The sequence below is a fragment of the Pieris napi genome, chromosome 7, assembly GCF_905475465.1.
Source record: "Pieris napi chromosome 7, ilPieNapi1.2, whole genome shotgun sequence".
Classification (NCBI taxonomy): domain Eukaryota; kingdom Metazoa; phylum Arthropoda; class Insecta; order Lepidoptera; family Pieridae; genus Pieris; species Pieris napi.
This window is the reverse complement of record NC_062240.1, coordinates 6,880,067-6,899,805: the sequence shown is the minus strand read 5'-3', so window position 1 is coordinate 6,899,805 and position 19,739 is coordinate 6,880,067. Positions and strand designations below refer to the sequence as shown.

Genomic DNA, 19,739 nt, shown 5'->3' with positions numbered 1-19,739 from the left:
TTCTGACCGCCTTAATCTCTGTAAACTTTACATATATACTGGTTACAATATACGTTTATCATAGAAGAAATATTTATAATATATTATTGTTTAAATTAATTCGTGCAATTATAATAAAAATAGTGTCCATAATACTGTAAAAATAGATTAAAAATAAATAATAGAATAAAATCATTACCCATTCAGTAACTACAACGCTAGTTAAGCGTGATAGGTTGTAGGATCTTTCCCCAGTGGTGTAATTAATTGAGGTGAGTAGGTACGGTGAAGAAAATATCATGAGAAACATTGTCATAACAAAAGGTTTCAACTTTAAACAACAATTTCCTCGAAACTGACGACAAAATTAACCGTTATTTAGTTTTTAAAAAAATGTGTATTTTGTAAAAACCAGTAAAACAGAGGACATTTTAATATTTGGTGAAAAACTTTACGCTTTGATGACTTATTGATTCAAATGTTTGGCGAACCGTTTGATGGATCACGTCGCGCCCATTGTACTGCCTTTATGCATCGATGCCTCCTAATTCTGTCATCGGTCTGTGATTTACCATATTCTCTATAGGATTTTGCTTTCAAAAGTTTTGAATATCCAAAAAAGTCTAAGAGAAATTAAAATGCGCCTGGAATTACGAGTACAGTGTCTGAAGTAAACGGCCGTTTCATTGATTCCTTTTTTGAAAAGACAATTTACATTCTGCCTTCTGCGCCTGTTACACAATATAGCTTCCTCATGAGGTTTTGTATGAGTATATACCTGTCACCGTAAAATTGTAAACACCGTTAGATTGTAATCTACCTGGCGAGATTGTAAACTGTCGAAAGATTGTGAACCTCAACGAACTGCTTACAATTTAATGTATTATTATTCGGTAGATTGTAATCTATCGAAGTGAAACCGTCAAATTACAATCTTAAAATTGTCAACTGTCCGAAGCTTGTCCCTGATTAGTCGGCTTTATAGTAGTACGTTACGTTAAATTGTAAGGAGTACGATGAGGTTCACAATCTTTCGACAGTTTATAATCTCGCGAGATAGATTACAATCTAACGGTATTTACAATTTTACGTTAACATATCAATGGCCCAGATAGAAGTTTATTAGACCACAGCCGGGTTTGGAATAACATTTTCTATTGTTATGTTTTAATTTAACTTGTAACTTACATTAATGCATCATGATACTTTTTTCTATTACAATTATATTATATTTGAATAAAGTGCATACGAATATTGTATTTAAGTAGGTACTTTAAGTAGATTTTAATTAAAATATTATTCAATATTATGTTTTGACCGAAGCTTTGTCAATGTATTTCTTTCTTGAAATGGTGTCGATTGTTATATAAATATCTCTAAACTTAAACTCTCCTAATTTTAGATTAGTAATTGTAGTTATCGTAAAGGTACTTTTATTCAATTTGAATAAGTATTATTAAAATATTATAGTTCTGTCAAATAATTTTTTAGTTTTAGCCGTGTCAATTTAAAGATTATCAGAGTAGAACAGACATGTTTGACAGGACTAAACCAAATCAAATCAGTTTTTACATATCAAAATCGACACCTTTAACAATAATATCCTAATTAATCATAGAATAACTTTTATTAATTCATCATCTCATTAAATAAAAAGTTAAATTCAGATAAATGTAAATCTCATATCTCCTAGTATTTCTTCCAGAACACGGGTGCAAGGAGTTCCGGTGCAAGCAGCGGGAGTTCTGCGTAAGCGCAGACCTCACCTGTGACGGCGTCGACCATTGCGCAGACGGATCTGATGAAGATACCGCTGCGTTATGCCCCGGTAAATTAATTTGTCGTGCAAAAAATATTTCTCGTTATTTTATTGTGTTGGAAGTCCTATATTTATCGTTTTAGGGCAAACAGATAATTTGTGTATACTAGAAACAGTTATTGTTTCGAAATCGTTTCGTTTCGTTTTTATATAAGAAACACTTGTTGCAGACCAATCTTAAACTAATCTAAGTTGGTCTATTTAATTCTGTAATGTTCCGAGGATCATCTTCTGCTTCATTCATCATATTTTTTAAAACGGTGATAGTTTGTGGTATACTCACTATCAACAGTAAAAGTCTAACGCACATTAAACACTGAGTAGAGAGAGGGGAAAGCGTCTGTCCGAAAACGGCTACCGCTGCGGGTTAGAGTGAGAGAGGAGGAGCCTGCCTACCCCTGCTGTATGCGTGAGAACTAGGCGTGGAAGCTAGACAGACTGGCGCCGTAACGCGTTACGTAACGAAGCGGCTTACCCTCCCATAAGAAGTTATCACTTCAATATTTTCTAAAACCAATCAAATCACTGACAAAATTTATGTAATCCATAAATACCTAGATGTTATAGAGTAGATTATTGAAGTTTACCTCTTACGGAATGTCTGTTGCCTGTTACGTCATTAATTGATCTATGCGAATATCCCACACCGCGCATGATTTGTACGTACTCGGCGAATACGCATCGTCTAGAATCTAGATCGTATGTCATTTGACGAAATCATTTTTCATACAACAAAATACCATGATGTTTTTAAAGATGTATTTTAGTAATTCTTTCATGATGTTGTTTGGTTTTAATTTATTTTATTATACAAATTAATATCCATATTATTTGGTTAATATTTACAGAGAACGGCAGTGGCGGTAGCAGCGAGGCGTGGATGGTGGTGGCTGGTGGCGCTGCAGCATTACTAGTGCTTTTAATAGCTGCCTTGCTGTGCTGCTATTGTCGTCGAAGAGCACCCAACCGCCGAACACACCTACATTGTAATATTTTCGGCTTAACACTTACGAAATACAACTTAGATTTTAGTTAAAGATCAATTATGTACTTATGCTTTCTTGCAAGTCAGATCCTATTCCATTTTCTCTAGGTTGCCAGTTCAGCGGTGAGCAGAGTCTTTTACTTCCCCCACGATCTTGGATTTTGATACCATCTTCTCATATTTCTCATTATTTCTTGCAGTAGAACAAATGGCGAGCAGTAACGGCGCGGGAAAGGCCGTGCCGAGCTCGCCTGGCAGCACCACGCGACTGCCGGGAAACTGGGCGCACCCTGCGGGCCCGCGCGGGTAACACATCATTCCTTACTAATTACTTATCACTCAAAAATTTGCCTTTATTTTTATTCTTTCCGTAATTACATACTACTGACGGTATGTGATTACGTGGAAATAAAAATCGATCCTATTTACACAGTTTTATAAAGGTTTTCCGTAGTTAATAAAATAATAGTTCATCATTTATTATTGGTAGACATCCCATACTGTAGGTTACAGTAATCAAACTTACTTAAAATAAATTGGTATACCAACAAATCTAAATTATGTTTCAACAAGTTAGTCTGATGCTAAGTGACACTACTGCTCATGGACTCACACTGCCAAGAAGCGTTGACAGCCTTTGAGAATCTGGTCATGAATGCACTCTTGAAGGACTCTGGGCAGTTGGTTCCATATAGGGGTGCTGAACGGCAAAAGTCTCTTAAAACGAATAATTTTATAAAGATAATAAGGTTTAAGGATCAGGGCTGCATTGCAGGTACAGGGCGGCGCGCCCGGGCCGCCTGCGGGCGCGGGCGCAGCGCTGAGCGGCGCCGCCCCGCACAAGGACGAGTGGTTCGTCTGAGGCGGCCCGGTCGGGCCCGCAGGGCGGGGGCGCCGTACCGGCCCCCTTCCGCACCCAGTTTCGGGTCTACACCGCACACACCCGACACTCGACACCCAACACCCATACATCCATCCATCAATCGACGCGTGGAAAGTACGTGTATGCAATTTCTTATGGTAATTTGTATCGCGGAATATTTTTCATTTGTAAAGATTTTTGTAGCAGTTATGAGTACATGTCGGTGGTGGATTGGAAGAAATAATTTTATTAGTCGTGGTGTAGGTGATAGGCCCCGATAGACCGTTGATCGTGATTTTTATGTTCATTTAGATTTCTGTTAATATTTAAGAAAATCTATAAAGTTATAAGAAAAAATTTATACATATTTTAAGCTCTTTTTTATATTCTATGTGGCGCGCTCTTAGTTTACATCGGGTCGGTTTTAAACCTTTTAAATGTTATTTACAAATGATGCAATAAAATCGTAGTAATCATATCATAAAAATTAAGTGTAACGATAATAATAAAATCTTCTGCAGCTATATTCAAGAAGCAACAATAATTAAACGAAACTTCGAGATATCCACTATATTGTGATAAGCTACAATATATCGCTAATTCATAAATAAAACAGTTAAAATCGTATCTTATTTTTATTACCTATTTTTAATCAAGATATTGAGATTTTACAAATAACAATTTTGACACAGGCTTTCATTATCATACTATTTTACAAAAGCTATTCAGTTGTATGTTTTTGCGTCAGTCAGTTCTAATAAGCAACACTGGACCAGTTTAGCAATAATCTATTGAATTAAAGTGTTCCGATAACTTGATCAATAACATTATTTTAGTACTTAATACAAATTAAAAGCAATACACATTTTACTCCGTTTTCTTTGACTTGGCAACAGATGGCGCTGTTTTAGTTTAACAAACAGACACAAACTTCCATTGGGCGATATTCAGAAACGAGACTGAGCTGGATAACATACGAGAGTCATGGCCTAGGTCTTGTTTCCAAATCTTAGCCTATAAAATCAATACCACGATCAAAATCATGTGAATTTAATTTATATATTCCATTGAACTGTATAACTAGATCGCGTCACTTACCTGTTCTAGACATATCTATTGCGATAGTATTAAATTCTAAGTGGTCGACTCGCGTTTGTTAAGGTATTTTGGCTACAAAATCCTGGTAGCGTGTATCAATCAGACTACGGCTCCTGTACGCCGAATTTCCTATACGTTTTTGTCACAAGGGAGCGCTAAGTCTCTTACCCTTAGATCTCGGATGAATTTGCGAGCTGAAACGGACAATTGTTTTCGATCGCGGTTCGACCACGATTTTTGTTGAAACAATAAACTATTTAAAGTAAGATCAAAAGTTTTTATACGTTTCCTAATATTTTGCATAATAAAACATAATCATGATTCATAATCATAGAATAGAAGAATGTATAAATTTAATTTAAATATAAATAAGGTGTGTCCTAAACTTTATAAGACGTTGGAGCGTATGTTTGTACCTTTGAATAGATCTTGTATAATATTATCGCGCTGATAATCTGATGAATCTATCCGAATGTATGAAATTAATAATTTTAGTGGACTTTTTTTAGATAAACTTGTTTAGTGGGCGTTCGCGCCGTGTATTTTGGTGTTAATGCAGTGTAAATTTATTATGACATTAAACATTTTTGGCTTATCGTTGTGTTTTTTAATCTCTAATCTAATTTAAATCGAAACTCACTTATGCTATATGGCAAGCAGAAATAAAATTTCTTAAAACTTTCGTTTATTGGAAATTATACCCAAATTGTAAATAATAAATACGACTTGACAGTTAATCAGACTTAATGTAATAACAAAATAATCCAGCTGATTATTTTACCCTAAATTTATCAATGGCAATTGTGGTCTGCTCTTACTATAATATAATCTGTCCTTTGCCCTAAATGAGATTTAATTACTTTAATACAAAGTCTTCGAAACGAAACTTTTATTAATAACAATAGCTATAATTTTAAATATTTTTAGTATAGCACCTCTTGTACGAGTAATAACACTACGTATACATAGTACACGACAGCAATGCTGGCATCTACCGATATACTTATTACCTTCCACAATTATTTATACATAGTCTCAATTACTTTAAGAATCTCCGATAAAATATATATCGTATATGGCATTATACATTATATATAGGATATAAACTACCCCTTGCCCACTAGCGCTACCTGGAAAAAGTTGTGCTAACTAATATTTGTACTTTCAAAACGCGCGTATTTATAGAATTTTAAATTACCATCGACCATTTTGTTTTTTTTATCAAAAAGGTTTTTACACTAAGACATTACGCATAATATATTTTTTAAATGGTTCGTGTAGAAATATAATCATGGGAGTAAATGAAACTAATAAAATATTAAAAGTCCAAATCAGAGTAAAATCGTGGTCCGAGGTAAAAATGCAAAGGTAAAAAATAACGTACGTAACGTACAACAGATTCTCCAAATTCTAGAAATGATGCCAAAATGTAAAAAATATAGGTAATTAGTGAACAGCAGGGTAAGTGAATGATTTAAAACTCAATGACGTCATCGGTCATGATAGTTAAAACCATCGTAGGTACATTGTTAAATCTTTTAAATTATTTTCTAAACTTTAAATCACTGCCCTCTACTGCAAACATTGCTTACTAACGCTTATAAAATTACTACTACTGGTGTATAGTGACGTATGTTATTTCGTGAATCACGCCATCTGTGCCTTAAAAGCGGAACTCCTTCCGTTAACTTGATTTTTCTTAATTGAGGAATAAAATAAATTTTAAGAATATACGAAACATAGTTCATTACAGTGCAAAACAAATAAGAAGTTGACATGAATTTTAATAATAAAGTTTGTTTAATGCAAAAAGATATTTTGGACCAAGCATTCCAGTGTGACCAGTTACAGCACGTTCCTGGCTATATAGCAGATTTGAAGCAACTCAACTGAACAATCAAAATAGAATAATAAAATGACCCTCACTAGCATTAAAACTGCAGTTACTTGAATTAAAGTAGAATAAAATATGATGTTTCGGTTCGGCAGCTAACTTTATTACATTATTGACGTCGTTAAAAATCATAAAAAAAACAGTGCCACTTCACTACAGTCGATTTCTGGGTCTAAAGCATGCGGTTTTCTCACATGATTTTAGCCTAAGCCGTACGAGCGAGAGTTAAATTAGCATAGAAAGAAAAATCCATTGGTACTAAGTCGTTAATTGACTGCCCGAACTCAGGGTTAGCAGGCACGCAGTCAAACCACTAGGTAAAACTACAGTTAAAAAACAGTAAACACTACTACCTAAAGTTTATAATATATCTATCGAATTATAGTGGTGGCACCGTTGGTAGGATTTCGAGATTAAGTTTGTGCTGGTCCTGTGTTAAGAGTATGGCAACCCTGAATGGTTTTAAATTTTATTTTTCAGTTTAACTCCGAGCGTTGAGAGAGATTGTATGTTTGTGATCGGGTCTTGATGGTTTACGGATTATTTACGATACAACTTTTTAAGTGAAAAATATTTTTGATGTTTATGACAATCAAAAAGTGGTTACTAATTTAACAATGTGTTCAAACTTTTGTAAGTGATATTAAACAAATTTTTTAAAGTGATGTGGTAAAAATGTGGCGATATATTCTTTTTACGTTACTGCTGACCAGCGCTGATGGCAGAGAAAAGAAGCACAGGCATCATAAACCTGGTATGTATAATGTTAATTATAAACGTTAATACATATATATACTTGGCCACCTTGTTTGAAAACGGACAAGTTAAGTTGAAGTTTAAGGTCAATAACGAGAAAATCGGGTAATATTAACTAAAGACACAATCTAATTCTACCTTAAATTAGAAGTTCTGCTACGTCTATTCCGATATTTTTTAACTTATACTACTGTCTCATGACATTATCATAACTTATTTAAGTTGAATTAGTTGGCAGGACTAACGGACTAACTTTTATTTATCATTCAGCGTATTTTGAATATTTCATTGATATTTATACTAATTTCCGTATAATATGTATTATACTATAATATTGTGGAAATGTAATATGTATATCCCACAAAGTTTCAAATTTTTCACCATTTTTACAATGATTTGCTAGAATTCATAATCAAATTGAGTAGGTATATTGTTTCTAATATCGTTAGTTAAAAGTGTAAAAAGTATTACTCAGCTTTTACTATAGCTACAGGCTACGATATACTAAAAAATTACTATAAAACACATATAAATTCATACACTATATGTACCCTTATATTTTATTGTCGTGATGTCTTATAATCTTCTACTTCACCCGGGTTTTACCGACACATGTAGTAGGTATATATTTTTACATGAGTCTGTCGTTTTTTTGACTTGAATTGATTCAAAGTCCATCTCAATATATATTTGCGATTAAACTATAAACAATATTATATATATTAAAAAAGTTTTTACTCCAAAAAAATTCTTAGAACCTCTCAAATCCCTACAATCTGATGGCGTGCGCACGACTATCCTGACTTCCTGGCTGGACCGGTGCGTCAATTATCGCCTTCTGGATAATTATCACACCGGGGCTACTATCCCTCTCGGAACTTATTTTTAAACCAGTCTAAAAATGTTTGTATTGTAAACCGTCGAACGTGCTTCAGAGTATTAACAAAATATTAGAAGTAGTAATCTGTGTTGCCAGTTGCGTTAATGCTTGAATTTTTGTGTAGTTTTGAAAATATGTAAAAGAAAAAATGACGTTAATATTGTTGTTATGAGTTATGACCTAAAGACTACAGACTGTTACGGTGTTCATACTTCATAGTGACTTAGGCGCGCGGAATTTATATTTGTTGACTGATTTTTGTTTCTTATTTGAGTTAGTTTCAATATAGAAAATATTGCAAAGAAATAAATATAATTTAATATTCAAAGTAATATGAAAGTGTATAAGGGCTCTATCTAGTCTTTATAAATAATGAACTAGGATGTATTGGTTTTGACTCCCAAGGAGACACGCTAAATATTTACATATACACTATACACGTATTGGGTATTTCGACATTTCAGAAAAACCACAAACGATTAAAATATAAACAGTCTTTACGTAATGTAATTTAATATTGTATATTAAAATGTCCACCAATTGTTTAGTGTCGTTTAATTCTATTTGTTGTGTATATGTAGTCTAGACTGCTTAATAAATAATATTCAAGGTATCAATATTATTATAAGTTAAGTACAGTAAGCCGGTGACGAGTGCCGGTACGTAGTCGTGTTAAGAAAGACAAGTTTTTGTGGCAATTCCTTGCAACTAACTGCATCGTTAGTTTCTTGTAATTATTTAAAACTATTTTAACTATTCTGTCACAACAGTTTTCAAAGTTTAAAATAAAATAAATAAAAAATAAAATATGTTTATTATGGAACATAAGATACATGTATCACTTATTCCACGTCATTAAATTTGAATTTGTAGGCATCCCTACTCATCGGCAAAGAAGACAGAGGGTGTAGGCCGAGAGAAAAAGCCGGCGTAAAAAACTCTCGGTACTCTTTTAAAATATCAAATCATCAAACAACACTTATTTTAAAACAAATATCGCAAATTAATTAGAGGTAGCCTGTCTAGCACTAGTCCCAGGCCCTTTTATCAACTAGATAATCGTTGACTTTATAGTAAGCCTTTTTACACAGCTTTTCTTTACTTAATAAATATGACGTAAATGCTTGAATTTACGATAGTATTAATAATATATAGGCACAGAAGACTAATGACCCATTAAGACAAAAGTGATCGTGAAACAGATACAGAAATCTAAGGCCAAGATCAGCGGTTGAAGGGCCACTGTATTTTGTCCGAGAAAACAAAGTATCGTTTTATATTGCACTGAATTTTTAATATATTTTTTTTTTTTAATATGATTGGGCAATTCACACCAATTGACCTAGTCCCATGCTAAGCTGGTGAAGCTTGTGTTATGGGTACTAGGCAACGGATATACGTACATATTATAGATAGATAGACATATAAATACATATTTAAACACCCAAGACCTAAGCACAACACCAAATGCTCATCACATCGATGTCTTGTCTCAGCCGGGGATCGAACCCGGGACCCATGGATTCGCGGTCAGAAGTACTAACCACTAGACCAATGAGCCGTCACATTCAACTTCTACAAATTAAATCCTTCATATTTTTAAGTCATAATATTTTAATACTTAAGTGTAATTTAATAATATAAATCATAAAATACCTTCGATGTAGCCTTTGATATCGAGCAGAGATGACTTATTCAATATACAAGTATCTGACTACAAGTAGACTTGTATCTAAATAAATTTTGAATAGTAAGTATATTCTAGATTTTATATTTTGCAAAAATAGAATTTTATTCAAAAATATAAATAAATACATTCAATAAAATGTATTGTATGTGCATATAGTTACAGTCTAAAACGTTATTTGCCATCTCACATATATATATAATTTAAAAGTTTAATTATTATTACTCTGTAGATTAAGAATATTATAAATACTCTAAAAAAAAGTATAGAAAAAACATCATGTTAATACAATTACATATTAACTTTTTATTCCAGTGTCGTATATGACATGTATTCTATATCAATTATAGTGACATTTTGCTATGCAATTTTCATTAGGTGTGCAGATATTTTAAAATCACTTTAAATGGCGAATACTTTCTAAACATCAGATTAGTAATAATTAATAAAATTTTATACCCGACCTTTCGCAATTGTAAAATCCGCAAGATAATCATTTAATTTGGGTTGTATAACTTCTATTTGCCGTACAAATTTTTGGATAAATTTATCATTAAATATACACATATGTTAACTACTGTGTGTTCAATGCATTACTTAATTTATTATTTATATTAATTGCAATACACAGGAACTGGGTTCATGGCCAATTGATAAATTACAAGATTGGTACATTTGCTTTCATTAACCTGAAACATTTAACAATACTAAGCTTTTATGTCCATTATTTTTATATAGTTCACACAACAATCACAACCGTACTATTTTTATAGTTCAAACTATTAAAATAGTTCATTTCTTTAAAGTGTCATTTCAATCTCTAAATGAACAAGAAATATAGATCCAAAAAAATTAAATTAAGTGAAATGCGATCTCTTTCCCAACCACACGCAGAACCAATATTATTTATGTAAATTGAGAATGATCGAGCAGGTAAAATGGACGGAAGAACGTACTTACACCACAATAGACAGCTAACCACATCTCAAACACAATTTGAACGGAAATCGTAAGCTCTTATCGTAATTAACATCGCTTTTATTTAAAAACCTACTATTACAATAGTGTCCTAACCAAACCAGTCGACACTTAACTAATTTTAAAATAAAAATTGAATGGCGCTACAACTCTTTTAAATTTTTTACCACATACATGTAATCGTATACAGAAATCCGTGCCTGAAACAGGACAGCTTTGATGTCCATTTCTTTCGATCTCACACGGTTGCGCAGGTAAACATAGGTTGACACGGCTGGTATTCAAACACTATAGTACTTTTAACTGCTATAATGTTATAAATCTTGATTTGTTTTATATGTAAATAAATAAAAGAAAATTGAATGGAACAATATCAATTATAATATGTTAAGACGGACACGGCTTATACGTCTTTTAAAAAAAAGAACAAAATTCATTTAAATTTGTCCGTGAATGACAGAGTATTTAAGAGTATTTTTATGTTTACATATACAATTATTATTTAAGAAATCGTATAACAAAATTTTATTTTGTAATAAGATCATTCAACGTTTGACTGGACCGCTGTAATATTACTCGTACGCGTAAAAATCTCACGAATCGAGAACAAAAACGATAATTACTATTTTATTTTGGATTCGCAAGGGTAAGTGACCGCTGACTCACCGATGCTATCATTATATTTATCGATTTTAAACTATATTGTTTGGGTATAGAGATGACATTTGCTACATAAACTTGAGGGATATGTCACATTTGTGAATCAGGCCGATCTATATCTGTTCTCCCTCTCGGTGTCTAGTACTAAATTCGCGCCCCTACTTTTAGAAACTCATTGAGCTTTGCAGTGACAAATTCACATTAGGCATCGAATTTGTACCAATAGATTTACAATGTTACTTGTAACATTTCGTATTCGATAAATTTCGTGATTTCGTCTTAAATTCTTTTTATTTGGTTCTTGTTCTTACATCTAAACTAAAAATTTAATACAAATGTCCGATAGTTTTGGAGACTTTAATTTCAGTATTTTCGTTATAATTAACAACACTGACTATTTAAGTTAATATAGTATTTAGTTGTCTACATTAAGCAGTGTGAATTACCATCTGTCGAGTTTGATTGATAAAGAAACGTAATCTCTTGGTAACATGATCTGATTAAATTGAATTTCTCGCTCCACATTTGGTTACCAATTAAACATTTTGAACGGATTTTCAACTAGGTCTTAGTTGCTTTTAAAAATCCTTATTACCTGGACAATTCAAAACTGCATAGTGATGTTTATGGATATTTATACGGTATACTTAACATTAAAAAACCTTTTGATCCGAATTTTATGTCCAATTCTTGGCACTGGTAGACCGATTGTAATGATTGATGTATTAGATGATTTATTCTGATGCTGCTTGGCACCGTATATTAATAACATTATAATTTATTGATTGAGGATAGTTTATGTGCCGGATTAAAACATCGTATAAGGGTATTATTATAATATTAGTTAGAAGTGTATTTTTGACTTACAAATTCCTACCTATTTATAATGATGTTTTGACGAATATTTTCGCAATTTATTATTGAATTTTATGAATGTATTTTTTGTAGAAATTGCCTCTGTTGATAAACACAAATTTTAGAACTAAACTATTAAGAACTAATACGATTTTTAACTAACGTTTTACTTGTAGTTGTAAGTGAATAACGTGTAAAAACTAGGGGCTCTTTACAAGCGGTTTCTTCACCCCATAGAACAATCAACCTGTCAGGATGTCTAATTAACAATGCGTTCCTGGAACCATCTACCTGTTACCTGTTCATTTGACGAGTCAGTGTGAACAGTTAACATGTTAGGATTAAAAATCCGGAATCTATAGTCCAGTTAAAGCTTAACGTTTTTAAATCATGTACATATTTTTTTCTTGTGTCAGCGATATTAACTGTTCTTAGTACACTAATCCCTACCAAACATCACAATTCGTTCTTGTATAGATTACATTTTTTTAAGTTCCGATGAATAGCCTCAATATTTTAGATAAATTCCATAAATTCAAATGTAACATTGACAGGACTGCGTGACATTAAAATCTTAAACCTCTAGAGTCTAAGAATGTACTAATAATGATAAAACAAAATGGCGCGTGTGATTTACGTGGTTTGATGATGATTATAACCAATCACAAACAAACGAAACACGCTATCAATTTTGTTTTGCTGTCATTTCTCTGCGCATTTATCTACGGCTCTTGTGCTTATTTGCCGGAAACTTTATCCAGCTCTTAGGTTTTATAAAAAGTGATTGAAAACCGCAACAACCGTCTGTCTGATTAGTCAGGGGCAGTGAATCAGTTGCTATTAATATGCGCACTCGCGACAGTCGAGAGCTAATCAGTGCAGACATAAATACTAACAGGTGCCGAAAACTGTTTTATCTCAAATGTAAAAGGATATTTTAAATATTGCTCGCTTTTAAAAGTATTTTAATAAATTGTTTTTAAATTTATACGTGTATACATTTTAAATGCGTTTCCATTACGTTTACAAATATATAGTGGTTTTAAAACCTCCGGTACACAAATTTATTTATAGTATTCCTAATACGGTTTTCGTAGTGGTCTGAATATTATATTTTTTTTTTTATGTCTCTGGCACGATTTGTGCATTAGCCAGCGTCAAGTATAGGATTTTTTATAATTCGTGCTTGTCTTTAGAAATTTTGACCGTGTCCTCCATGTACGGTTTAAACACTCGCCCGGTACCGCACAACCCTCCCAAAGGCCGAGAACAAATTTAAATTAAATTAAAACTTGCCCTCGACCCGGGAATCGAACCCGGTACCCCTCACCTAGCTGCCACTTCATAAGACCGCTAGGCTATGAGGCCCCCCATTATAAATAATTAAGAATTTAGATTATTGTAAATAACTTTTCGAATAACAGGAACAATTATTGTCTGTGGTTCCACATTTGAATTTCGAATTTTAAGTATATTCTAGATTGAGCCAGACAATTTGAAGGCGGAAGGAATTAAATTTTACGATCTCACCTCGTGTTATATGAGACTGCACCTAATAGCACAACTCGTGTTCTGGAAGAAGCTAATCTTCGCATTTTATTTGTGTAATAACATTTAACGGTAGCATTGGCGGTGCAGTCGTAACTTCATTAAGTTGTCAGGAAAGCTGGAAGACATCTGGGAGATACGGTTTAAATTAATAGTTATTTTTGTGAATGGTAAGAAGGTAATGGCTCATTTAATATTCGATTCAATATAAGAATTTCTATACAGATACAGATTTAGCAGCCTTTAAACCATTTATTTGTGTGATAAGCAAGTCTTATCGTAGACTTTTAAAGAGGCATGATTACAACATTTTATAAATCTTTTTTTAAAGCCATACGTAGCTACAACGAAAGCAACTAGGTAGGTAGGCCCTGCTTTCGCTCTTATTCATTTAAAAAACAAAGATTGAGATCGGAGGTTAGTAGATTTTGATTTGTAGTTAACCTTGTTTATACCCTTCTATAAAACGTTTAATGATACAATACCTTTAATAATACACTTACAATTATAATACTTAATTAATTCTTAATTAAAAATTTTTTTTTTATTTTTTTATTAATTATTATTACTATGTAGGTTAAGAATATAATTTGTTAGTAGTTTAAGTTAGTCTAAATCGCCATTGCTGTAAATAAATTCATCACGTATATATATAAATAACAATGATAATAATTACTTAGGCGCGAAAATCAAAATATAATATATACATTTATGTAAGTTTCTTCAAAGTAGTACTAACATTCTTCGGTCGTTTGAAATATTTCTTTGAAGACACCAACCAGTTACGATATCTTTAGGTATCGTTGTGGTCGTGCGGTCAAAGATATTGAGCATAAAAAGCCTCTATGGCTTTGAGAACTGGTTCCATCCCAATTATTTCTCCTCTCGGCTAATTGGCTCGAAACAATGTTGAAATTAAACATTGTTACACTGGACAGTTGTCAAGACAGTTAAACTCTGAGGTAGAAGTTCTGTTATATTGGCGTTCAACCGACTTCTGTAAGTATTTTCTTGTCTTAAAGACTTTTACTTCTTTTTCCGATTAAGACACTCGAGGCACTTTCTGCCGCGCACCATCTCTTTGTGAAATCAGCTGCCAGAAGAGGTATTTCCGAACTGATAGAACATAGGAAGGACCTTCAAGAAAAGAGCGTGCTATTCCCTGAAAGATCTTCTAGCAGCGTTGCAGGTGACCACGGAAGGCGGTTATCTTTATTCAGAGTCAAAATCCGCTTGCTCGTTTACCTGTCCCATAAAAAAACTGGGAACTATTATACAATATTCAACTTTCTGTGCTTAACACACGCATATTCAACATTACTGTGTGTTAAACAATAAACAGCTTTCTTGAGCTTTGTCTGAGCTTGAGCTTTCACAAGTACGCCTTGAGCACTAATTTGATTACTCAAATCTTTATCAACTCATCCTCGTGGTAAAGAAATCATAAAAGTTTTCACTATCCTAGCTAACCTAGACATCATAATTCATAACGTTTGAAACTGGTTAGGCATCGAAGACCCAGACTGGATATACCTTGGATCCCGTTAATGATCGCATAGCACACTGTGACACATTTTACACACATATGACGTCGTATATTACAATCATGTTTTGTTATATTAACTCCCTTATTTTATATCATAGGGTATGAAATTTTTTAACCGACTTTAAACGGTAAGAGGTATAATTTCATGCATCCTGTACATATACAATGATTGAGGTGTGTCAAGTGATTTGGATCGGCTGCGAAGTCCCAAAAAAGAGTTGCTTTTTAAGATCTGTTCTGATGATTTATCAATCTACTCTGTGAAAAAAAAAATAATCAGAACGAATTATCTTTCCTAGGCGTACATTATACAATAATATTTATACCTAAAACTACACTCATGTATACTGTAAAAAATATTTATGTAAATCAGAGCTATCTTTTAAGAGATGAAAATGTCTCAGTGGGTTGAATGCAAAATTAACAACCAACTTTGTATTGACGCTCTAATGACAGCTATTTATACTAAAAATAAGTCTGATCCAGTTTTTATTTCATTTATTGATTACAGATTTGCCTTTATAAACTCAAATACAAATGCGTTAAATCAACACGGTAATGAGTGGAACAAATCGGTTCATGTGTAATGTGCACCACTCTTTGGCGTCCAATGGTCTGGTTACATACTGCATACCAGGGCTGGACAATGCGTGTGGTACAAAATATAAGCTTGAGATATTCTTCAACTTTTCAACACCCTGACTTATTACAGAAGTTAAAAAAACCTTAGCAAGCGTAGTAATGCGAGTTAGTCTTGGTCAGTGATACCTGAAGTAACCTGAATCACACAATATTATTGATGTATAATATTTGATCATGAAACAGGAATCTGAGGCTCAGGCCTAAAAGGTAGCGCCACCTGTTGTTTATGTGTAGTATTTAAGAAATAGGGTTGAACTTAATTTGTTTAGTTTATTAAGCAATTGCCGCTTCAGTGAATCCGTTACATTTTAACCATATAAAAGGTACAAAGTACCCGCGTATATTGAGTGCGCTTAATCTAGTTTTAGATTTGTCTTTAGAAGCTTGTGGTATATAGTTAAGAAAGCCATATGTCAAATAGACTCGCGTCATTTCGTTTAAATTTATTGCGTTTTTAATTCACGGCGCTATGTTTTTACCTGGTGAAAATGGACACACGCTTCATTCATGATTAATCGCAACAGTCAGTGGCTGTTTCCAGCTTGAAAATACGAAACACTAAGGCTTCTAGTACTATGCGAGAACCAGTTTTACTTACAAGCAACGTAGGATCGCACGCGCCGCCGGTCCTCTGACGATAGATAAAAAAAATGTTTGCTAAACGATAATATGTAGGCGTCGATATTCCACAACTACGCCAAGCTTACCTATATTATTAGAAAAGTGATATAGTCTATGATTCTATTCTAGTTCTTTTGAATGCCTCTCTATTATTGGTCCGAGAGCTGGCACCAATTTTTGGGCAGGTATTTGAGGCAAGCTGAAAACTTGTCACATACCTCTCCTATTATATTCCAACACGGAATTGCAGACCTGGCTGGTGAGTAGCGGGGCTAAATCAACCCCTACATTTTTGAAAATATTAATTTTTTTTTCCCAAAAATATATTTGAGGCAATACGCAATTTATATATGTTGCAGTGTAATACTTAATAAATACGAAAAAAAATAAGCCAGACAATTTAATCGGGGCTTTAACATTACCAGACGCGTGCAAATATTTTTTCAAAAAAATTATAAAAAATGTTTTTGAGGCAGCTTGAAATTTTAATGGAGTGTTATTTATAACTATAAAATAAAATTCCCAAAAAGACAGATCATTTCGGTAGGGCTTTCTACCTGCCAGGCGATCAAACAAATAATGGATGGGTACGGGCCTGTACTACTATAGACAAGCTGTAGTGTGAGAGAGAGCGCATAACGACAGCTGTCTTCGTTCTTGCTTGCCGCGTTACTATTGGCTCTAGCGAGGCCACGTGACTTACAATAACCCATGAGGTTTCTAGTTAGAATTTCGGAGTAAAAAAATATAAAATTTTCTGAATTTGTACTAAATACATTTTGCATAAAAGTGATTGTATTGATTTATGGACGTTAAAGGGAGATATTTTTGTGATTTCTTTTTTATCTTAAAAAATTAGCCATTTTGCCAATTTTAATGCGAATTTAAACGTAATGAATTGTTAAATATTTGATATTTCCGTAAAAATATTTATTTTTTGAAGAGAATTAAAAAAAAAATCAGTACAGAATTCATACTGTTGCCCCTACATTCAAAACTAAAAATTGTTTCTCTGACATTATTGCAAGTCAAAATTTATACGGAAATTTAAAACCTTTTTCATCTTAAAATTAATAAGAGTTACGTATAAAAAAAACCAATGATTAAAATACAAAATCGCAAAACTAGATTTATAAAAATATAATATTTCTTTAGTGTTTCAATTATTTAAGTATAAAAAAATTAGAAATAAATTAAATTCGTTTCACGTCAGATAAATTATCATTTTTCGTCTGTGGATCAGAATCTTCATCAGAACTACTTGAATCTTCGGATTCATCTGTATCAGATTCGGCAACCTCTTCATCATCTGCGAAAAGAAATAGATATTTATTTTTTTAATTAATCACAGAAATTTGAATGCAGCAGTTATTAAAAATAAACCATTTATTCTCACCTGTAGTATGATTTTCATCATTGTTATTTTTATTTTCCTCGTGAACAACAGCGTCGAATACTAATTGCGGCATACACTCTCCGTCAAACCAGTGAAAATCTAGCGTATCCTCATTAAGTGTCCATCCGTTTCTATTAGGTGTCAAAGAACTGGGGAATCGTAAATATGCATTTCTCCAAATGCTTGTTATATATTGCGTTCTTAAGAGATGTTGTTTTAATTCAGAAGAAAGAAGAGCTGTAAATGCTTAATTTTATTTATCAGTATGTAATGCTTGAAAAATAATTAAATTAATACAATACCTTTTGTAAGAGTATAAATATTGGATTCAATCACAGTATTTTCACTATATTTATTCATCAAAGCTATAAAATTCTTATAACAACTTGTGTGATAACCATCTGAAAGGTTAGGAATCACTGGCAAAACAATATGATTATATTTTAACCTATGATGTTTACGGATATTTAACACCGCCTGACTTTTTTTGAGAGTTTTCTCCACAAAAGCAATCACTTTAGCATCATTTTTTTTACAAATAACACAAACTAACTTTTCACTAGACATTTTCTAATTATTTGAGTTTTAAATAGTGTAATAATACCATTAGTAGAATAATACGACTGAAAGTAACGACTCCGAAATTCTAACTAAAAACCTCATGGGTTATTGTAAGTCACGTGGCCTCACTAGAGCCAATAGTAACGCGGCAAGCAAGAACGAAGACAGCTGTCGATATGCGCTCTCTCTCACACTACAGCTTGTCTATAGTAGTACAGGCCCGTACCCAACCATTATTTGTTTGATCGCCTGGCAGGTAGAAAGCCCTACCGAAATGATCTGTCTTTTTGGGAATTTTATTTTATAGTTATAAATAACACTCCATTAAAATTTCAAGCTGCCTCAAAAACATTTTTTATAATTTTTTGAAAAAATATTTGCACGCGTCTGGTAATGTTAAAGCCCCGATTAAATTGTCTGGCTTATTTTTTTTCGTATTTATTAAGTATTACACTGCAACATATATAAATTTCGTATTGCCTCAAATATATTTTTGGGAAAAAAAAATTAATATTTTCAAAAATGTAGGGGTTGATTTAGCCCCGCTACTCACCAGCCAGGTCTGCAATTCCGTGTTGGAATATAATAGGAGAGGTATGTGACAAGTTTTCAGCTTGCCTCAAATACCTGCCCAAAAATTGGTGCCACCTCTCCTACTATATTTACAGTTAGAATTACTTTATTTCGCTATTGATTTGATATCTACAACGTGGCGTAGAGTGGCTGGCGCTCTCTTTGAACCTCACATCTGTTTCATAATTTTTCTGTTTAGACTTTCGTCAGATTTCTGTGTTTACAGTTAAGTGCCTACATCAAAATGCATTTAAAACAAAACATCTTAGCTTTCTATTACACGCCTAAAGCTTTATGTATATAATTTTAACAAGTATTTTAAACCCATCTATGCTAGTTTTGATATAGAGTCTCGAAATGTCTAAACACGTCCGTAACTTTGTTTACGACATTCCATGC

General features: G+C 32.9%; 2 protein-coding genes and 1 long non-coding RNA gene across 4 annotated transcripts in view; 2 read left to right on the top strand and 1 right to left on the bottom strand.

Moving 5' to 3' along the window:
* LOC125050885 overlaps positions 1 to 5,340 on the top strand; it is a 52,767-nt gene extending 47,427 nt beyond the window's left edge. Inside the window, exons 4-7 of one of the 2 annotated variants that reach the window (XM_047650949.1) lie at positions 1,685 to 1,807; positions 2,647 to 2,784; positions 2,984 to 3,089; positions 3,546 to 5,340. In XM_047650949.1, the coding sequence (XP_047506905.1) occupies positions 1,685 to 1,807; positions 2,647 to 2,784; positions 2,984 to 3,089; positions 3,546 to 3,645 (467 nt within the window). In that variant the 3' untranslated portion in view covers positions 3,646 to 5,340. Of the gene's footprint in view, positions 1 to 1,672; positions 1,808 to 2,646; positions 2,785 to 2,983; positions 3,090 to 3,545 lie in introns of both variants that reach the window. The other variant, XM_047650950.1, reaches the window with a different exon arrangement.
* A 1,769-nt stretch (positions 5,341 to 7,109) lies between these two features.
* The window catches only part of LOC125051272 (laminin subunit alpha-1), a 145,238-nt gene continuing 132,608 nt past the window's right edge, over positions 7,110 to 19,739 (top strand). The window contains exon 1 of the mRNA XM_047651483.1: positions 7,110 to 7,391. Coding sequence (XP_047507439.1) covers positions 7,313 to 7,391 — 79 coding nt within the window. The 5' untranslated portion in view covers positions 7,110 to 7,312. The remainder of the gene's footprint in view (positions 7,392 to 19,739) is intronic.
* On the bottom strand, positions 17,938 to 19,270 carry LOC125051106. The gene is made up of 3 exons (XR_007117243.1): positions 18,509 to 19,270; positions 18,207 to 18,406; positions 17,938 to 18,119 (listed from the first exon to the last, which is right to left on the bottom strand). It is a non-coding gene; the product is annotated as an uncharacterized LOC125051106 (long non-coding RNA).